Source organism: Bicyclus anynana, chromosome 20 (genome assembly GCF_947172395.1).
Source record: "Bicyclus anynana chromosome 20, ilBicAnyn1.1, whole genome shotgun sequence".
NCBI lineage: Eukaryota > Metazoa > Arthropoda > Insecta > Lepidoptera > Nymphalidae > Bicyclus > Bicyclus anynana.
In genome coordinates this window covers 7,949,063-7,956,558 of record NC_069102.1, presented here as the reverse complement: position 1 = coordinate 7,956,558, position 7,496 = coordinate 7,949,063, and the positions used below count along the sequence as shown (strand labels likewise).

The 7,496-nt window shown below is 34.2% G+C and overlaps 1 protein-coding gene across 1 annotated transcript; it reads left to right on the top strand.

The window, feature by feature from the left end:
- Positions 1-845: 845 nt before the first annotated feature.
- LOC112045179 (peptidyl-alpha-hydroxyglycine alpha-amidating lyase 2) lies at positions 846-7,008 on the top strand. The gene is made up of 5 exons (XM_024081269.2): positions 846-1,461; positions 1,540-1,685; positions 2,137-2,335; positions 2,846-3,361; positions 4,223-7,008. Exons 1-5 carry the CDS (start codon positions 1,330-1,332, stop codon positions 4,340-4,342), a joined length of 1,113 nt encoding a protein of 370 aa, XP_023937037.1. The 5' UTR covers positions 846-1,329; the 3' UTR covers positions 4,343-7,008.
- Positions 7,009-7,496: the final 488 nt, after the last annotated feature.

The following is a 7,496-nucleotide window of genomic DNA, read 5'->3' as shown; positions in this document are numbered from 1 at the left end:
AGACAATTGATAAACGAATACGATGAAAAAAAATACCATATGACCACATATATGATACGATGACGTAGGTAAATATAAAATACATAAACATAAAAATGAAGAATAAAATATTTCTAACCTAAAAAGTAACAGAGTGAAAGCAAAAATACTAACCTAAAAACAAGAGATAAGATAAAAGAGATGGCGTCTATCTAACATTCTATGGCTATAGCAGTCTAGTATCTCCGCCCTCCGCTCAATTTCACTACCTATACCTACATAGGTATAACAGACAGCGCGTTCCCGAGCACCTACAAAAGCTTAAAGCTCCGACCGGGAACGGAAATGTCCACAACTTTGAAATAAAAAATAAATTTCAAAATGTCTTGCAATGTTTAGTTAAAAGAAATATTGTGATTAGCTCTTTGTGAAGCAGTGTTGTGGATGGCTCTAACACCAATATGTACTTAGCGATTACGTATATACTTGTGCTAATTGCCGTGTTTGAGGGTGCTGCGGTAAGCAAACGGAGCTATTCCGACCAATCTATAAAGGGATATGTCACTGAGGTAAGTACCAGTGAATGAATTATTAAATTACTTAAATTATTAGGTTATTTATAAAAAGCAATGTTAGAGGAACAATAGAAATATCAAAATTAAAGGTAAAATGTTAAGTATATTTAATATTTTCCAGAGAACATGTTGGTGGAACGAAATTTGCAAGGAGGAGTTCCAAATATTGTTCAGATGCAAATGCCCTTCGTGGTCGTACTGCCGAAGCCCCGGCAGATATTACAATGCAGTCTGCTCCATGACCGAGACAGGCTACATATGGGACCAACCCAACTCTCAATGGAGAGGCCAGTGATCAAGGAAGCACCACTAACCCACATTTTATTTGTGCACGTATAAGTGTTTCCTCCCAATCAAAAATGCCTTACAAATCCCAAGAAAATTTTGAATTTGCAAATGTGCCACGTTCTAACGAATACCTGAGACTGATTTGGTAGGAAAAGAAATTAAATTTCATCTTCTATTTTCGTATTTTAGCCTAAGATGCCTTGTTTGTCGCTCTGCACGAATGGGGTTACGTATTGTTTTTATGACCATTTTTGTTGATGATTGTTGAATTTAAGTAAAATAAACTTATGCGTTAAAGGACCTTGTTTCCATTTCGTAATATATTTTTGACCTTGATAATGTTTATTGTAATATGCTGGTCGTGTGAGCTGGAAATCTATTAGAGAAACGCGCATGCGTATTGACTACACAAATTAAGCACCAACAATCAATACGGTAAAAGTACACACCAAAAGAATTCCAGCGCCAAATCACAGAATCATTAAAAATGTGGCCTATTGTTCTATTAGTTTTTACATTTCACGGAATTAATTGTGAACCAGAAACAGTGCGGGATAATTTTGACTACTTTAGCTATGGGAACGAAGATAATCTTTTGAAAAACCTCGATCTTCATCTGGTAAGAATTTTTTACCTAATCTTAATTTTTGATAACCTTGTTCACACTCAGACAATTTCACTGGAAAATTAATTTCAGCCAAAAGACGAAATTGTGTTACGACCGCAGGATGTCAAGGATTGGCCACAACAGTCACTGAATGTGGGGCAAATAACTGGTGTCTCAATAAATTCTTTGGGACAGCCTGTAATTTTCCACCGAGCCGAAAGAGTGTGGGATGAAAGGTACTCGTAATATATTATTCGATGTTTACAATGCTCAAACTAAAATAAAATGCAAAAAATATACAACAGGCGATAAAATGTCTCTAAAGTATTATATCGTTACTCTGTCCTTGAATATTTTCTTTCCATTTTTATTGAAGCTTTTACAATACATATCATACGGAGTAAATAAAACTTATGAACTGGTTGTCGAGTTTAGCGAGAAATTAATCTAAGCTGTTACTAGTGTTCATTGAGTAGGTATATTAATCACAATCCTTCGTATTATCTAAAAATGCACTCTTTTTAAACAAACATAATTACTTTTAAATTAATAGCTTAGCATAAATAAAAACATTTATTTTAATATCGGTAACGGAAGCAAACGGAACCGATACTACTACGTATCCGTGTCTTGATATTTATTATTCGGAGATGTAATCATTTTCTGATGACTCCGATATGTTTTCAGTACATTCAATGAATCTAATGCGTACCAAAATCTGGACAAAGGACCGATTAACGAAGATACCATATTAGTGCTAGATCCGCAAACAGGATCAGTACTTCATAGTTGGGGGGCTTTTGCATTTTATATGCCCCATGGACTCACTGTTGACCATCATGATAACGTTTGGGTTACCGACGTGGCAAAGCATCAAGTCTTTAAGGTAATAACCATGTTTTGTTGTTTTATATTTAATGTTCGACTCTAATAACGATACGATTTTTTTTTTATTTATTTACTTAATCAATACTTAATAATACAATACAATTTTGTGCTCATAATGGAACGGATTTATGTACGTTTACGTACAACGGCTAACCACCAGTGGCCAAGTGCGGAAAAGGCCCAGGAAAGAAGAAAAAAGAAGAGCGGATTTAGTTTAAAGTATTGAATGTTGAAATGATTTAATCTAAATTAAAAGCAAAAGGTCACTCACCACGAAATATCGAAAATCACTTGACGTACAAAGATGTAGTTTGGCAGAGAGGGAGTTTATAGTAGCATAGACGACCGCTAAGAACGAGCTTTGCGACAGGGCAGAGGAAGTCGCAGGGCTCCGGTAATTCCTTATAATTACTTGGCGTTTTTTGGTTAATCGCTCTCTTCATTGATCACTAAAGGCACTCTTCTTCGACTTGTATTATGTCTCGTAATAATTTGAAAATTGTTTCAGTATACACCTAACAATCACAAGTATCCCACCTTGACAATAGGAGAAGCTTTCACAGCTGGGTATCCCTACAGACACCGTGTCCTACTCTGCATGCCGACGTCAGTAGCAGTTGCGACAACAGGCGAAATCTTCGTCGCCGATGGCTACTGCAATAACCAGATACTAAAATTCAATGCTGCTGGAACCTTACTCTTCGCCATACCATCGTTTTCTGACACCCTCACACTGAATCTTCCACACAGTATCACATTGTTGGAACACTTGGACATTGTCTGTGTGGCAGATAGAGAGAACATGAGGATTGTTTGTCCTAAAGCTGGACTGAAGAGTTATATTAAGATGTTGGAGCCGGCGACTATTATTGAGGACCCCACACTAGGCAGAGTTTTCGCGATTGCTTCACATGGCGATATGATCTATGCTGTGAATGGACCCACGTCTCAGAATATCGCAGTAAGAGGTTTTACCGTCAATGCTGTATATGGTAACATTTTGGACACTTGGGAGCCATTGACGGTAAGTTATTTATTTAAAAATACGGTAATATTTGACGGCCACCGTAGTGCAGTGATATGCGCAGTAGAATTAGAGGACAACACTGAATTCATCCCCGGCTGGGCCAATAAAGGTTTTCTTAATTAGTCCAGGTATGGCTGGTGGGAAGCTTCGGCCATGGCTACTAAACGGCGGTACGTCTTTACCTACTTAAGGTTAAGACGTACTGCCAAGCGATTTAGCGTTCCGGTACGATGTTGTGTAATCGTAGAAATCGAAAGGGGTTTGGGTTTTTTATCGTCCTCCAATTAGTCCGCTTCCATCTGAATAAAAAAAGTCGTGAAGTTCAACTTTAAAATGCCTTCAGTCATTTGTAGCCATTAAATATAAAACTTATTTATGCCCACTTTAATTCGTGTGAAGATGAAACTCTATCTCCTCTTAATATGAGAAAATAGCCAACGCCCGTGACTACGTTGTGAAAACTTTTATCCCCTATCGTCCCCCCTTGGGTTTCAATTTCAATCTGTTATTCGTATAAATTCTTTAAAATATTTGTCCATCTGTATGTTTGTCTGGAATAATCTTTGTGATGGTTTAACCGATTAAAATAGGCCTCACACTGTAACATAGAGGAGGTTATTGAGCAACATCTCTTTTTATCTCAGAAAAATTAATGGTTCCCGTGGGTTTTGAGAAAAACTAAAGTTCCGCGACATCGTCCGCGTGAACTTTAGTTTTTCCGTTATTAATTAAAAATAAAAAAAAATCCGTCGTCCGTTAGTAATAAGTAATGCCGTATAACAAATTATGACTAGGTACATATCTACAAACATTATGTAAGTAAGATCAATTCAATTTAGCCATATTTTCTCTTTTCAGGGTTTCACAAATCCTCACGCGTTGGCAGTAACAAGAAACGGATCCCACCTCTACGTTACGGAAATCGGACCGAACAAAATATGGAAGTTCGAACTATCTGACGTCTATGACAAGAAGTAGAAAATTGAGACGAAGTTTTATGTAGGATTTAAATTAAAAAGAAAATAGTTAACGCTTTATAACGACGCGAATGTAATTCGCGTTGCACGTACTTAGATGAAATCTTTCCAATATAATCTATAAATAAATATTATCTTAGGGGTAATTTCGCAGCGCAGTTGCAATGCAATCAAGATTAGTTTACAGGAAGTAGATTTATATGACGTGGCAGGAAAACTCGTAATGAACGATGAGCATCCATATTTCCAATTCGCACAGCAAATTTTGTAATGCGTTTGTGTTTCCTGACAGTTAAAATTTAAATACCTTCAAAGGAAGAGTGAATAGATATCTTCTATATAAGCGTAGTCCAACTTAGACCACATTGATGCTTTTCATCAGGCTTAATTAAAGTCAAGCGCGAACCTATTCATAAAAAAAAATATATAAAAAATTAAATCTAAATTTAACTGCCTCCTCTAGTGATTTTTAATTTTGAGGAACGAGTAAAACTGTGTATTGCGACTAACCCCTATAAAATTAATAGGTAATTTAAATACGTATTATAATAAAATGAAAATACTTAATAGTCTAAATACCGGAATACAAGTATGTTAAAAATATTAATGAAGTTATATACACATAAAGGTTTAAAAAAATATGATAAAATATTTATTTTTTCACGCTGGCATACTTTATTTATGGTATCCTATATATAGTAAAATATAAAATAACCTACACATATTAAACTGTATGGAAAATTTCACTTATAACCAAAATTTAATTAAGAGAGTTATTTGAAGTATTTAAAAGGACAATAAAGTCTGGCCGTATTTACCTGCAAACACCAGGAAGTTTGACTTGTATGAGGTGTGAGATCTTCATTTCAATTGTTGGAGTAATTATAACAGCCGTTATCTCTAATTTGACTGAAGCTCTTCCGCGCGTCTCAATTAGACAGCGCGAGTCTCGTCTCTGTCTCTCTATGTCTTGACGATACAGTAGATAGAGTAAGATATAGGCGAATTTGAAACTCACGCTGTCTAGTTTTAAAAACATGGTTCCAGAAGCGTTAAAGTTCCTTGTCTCTCGAGAATTGTGGCTATTTACCTACCACTGCTACCATTCACTACAATGGGGATGATGACTTGGTTTGAATACTCGTATATTGATTTTTATGAGACATTCAAGTAAATAAGGGCAATGTTAACTAATTTATACGTAAAAAGCGTACGTTTTAGCTTCTGTAAATGTGACATTTTTAATATTTGAACAATAAACATAAACGCACAAATATCAAAAAGATATTTGTAATTTTGATTGAACCTACAAATATAACGATCATTATGATCAACGATGTCATTAATTCGTACCATTTTGTATGGGGCGTTTTTCAGAGATCCGTGGCAGTGTTCCAAATATGAACCTTTAAACCCCTTAGCTCCTAAAGTAATAATCGCAGATATCCTGTTACTTTTACAAAATTGCCTTATTATTAGCATACTCCTAATTTATATTCAATTTAAAAAAACTGTCATCATACCTATTGAAAAGGTCTTGAATTCGATCTTCGCCCGTTGGAATACTTTTCTAATCACTCCAGTCTTTACGGTCAATTGCAGGAAGACTGCCTCTTCTTCTATGTTTTTGAATACGGGATATTGGTAGTAAATAGATCAAAAGTAATTGAAAAAAAAAAAAATTTTTTTTCGATCGTTGCTTTTCAATCTAGCCATATATGCATGGCACCTAGAGGTATATACGAGTATATAGTATGATATCGAATTATATAAACTAAGTAGGGCCAATAAAATCACGCACATAATAAAAAAATGTTTATCTAATGTAACAAGTACATAAATGTACCTAGATTTGAAAGTATTCCAACAAAATTGTTCGCATATTATAATCATCTTAGATGATGAAGTACGCTATCTTGATTATATAGTGTTTACTTGCAAAATGCACATAATCCCACAATAATTTCACAATTAGAAGTAGAAGGTTAGGGCGTGTATACTGGCTTTAGTGATTATCTATGTAAAAAAAATAAAGAAAAAGAATTTATGTACCATTAGATCTCAATCGGTTAAAATCTGCTTAAGATATCCATAGATTAAATATAGTAAGCCAGTTATAAACTGTCTCTTCGGGTCAATGCACTAAAGTAAAAAAGAAACAAATGTCACGCCTCTCCTTGACATCCGCATATACAAACTTTTTTCATAATTTGTATTTCAAAGTTTAACACTAACTCTAACACTAACAATTACGTAAATTAATTAATCAATAATTACCAATAAAAAATACTCCATCTTATTTCTTTAGTTTTTGTAAACAGTTTTTAAAATATTTAAAAGCATAAGACGCCATTTTTGAATAATATTGAAAGTTACTGATGCGACGCTTGGTGTCGTACTGACTCGAGAATGTATTCGTTTTTGAATTTTGTATTTGGGGCGGCTACGACACCGCCTTCGTCATCGAATTATTGATTAATTTGTGGACCGACGAGACTGTTCATAACGAGCTTACAATAAATACTTATTATCTACTGATGCAAAAGAGGCAAATCAGACTGTTATCCAAGCGACCCGTCGCCACATAATTCGTCGCCACGCTGTGGTACAATTTCGATATTTAATTATTTTCAAATCTGTAAGGCGGTCTGCCACGATTCACAGTTCTGTTTATTATATATTCAAATGCCCAAAAATTATTATTTATACATTTATATATCTATAATGTCGACTTTGAACTTTAAAAAAAATTTAAAACGCGAGAATGTATTTAAAAACCAAGGACCAAAACTGGATTTGGTATATTATTAATATCAAAATTATTTAGAAATTCTATTAAATAAATGCTAGTAATAAATTGAATTTACAAATTCCTGTAGTTTTATTTCAATCTAAAATTGATTGATCATCCCTATAAATTGCGAGCAAAAGTTATAGTTTAAATTATAATTAAAACAACAGGGAAAAGTACGTACATTTATTTGAATAATTTATTTAATGCTATATTATACACAATTATAATAAATATAAAATTATGAAACCAAATAAAATACCGCTTAAGGTTTAAGAAGCGGTCCTACTTTACTAAACCTAAGGAATTGATGGCAATTTATAATTCTTTTGAGCAAAAGAAAACAATAGGGTAGTTGACTCAT

Excerpts from the sequence above, each read along its gene's own strand:
- LOC112045179 (XM_024081269.2), top strand. The coding sequence starts at position 1,330 with ATGTGGCCTATTGTTCTATTAGTTTTTACATTTCACGGAATTAATTGT. Across the intron at positions 1,462-1,539 it reads AAAACCTCGATCTTCATCTG|CCAAAAGACGAAATTGTGTT; the intron begins GTAAGAATTTTT and ends AATTAATTTCAG. Across the intron at positions 1,686-2,136 it reads GAAAGAGTGTGGGATGAAAG|TACATTCAATGAATCTAATG; the intron begins GTACTCGTAATA and ends ATATGTTTTCAG.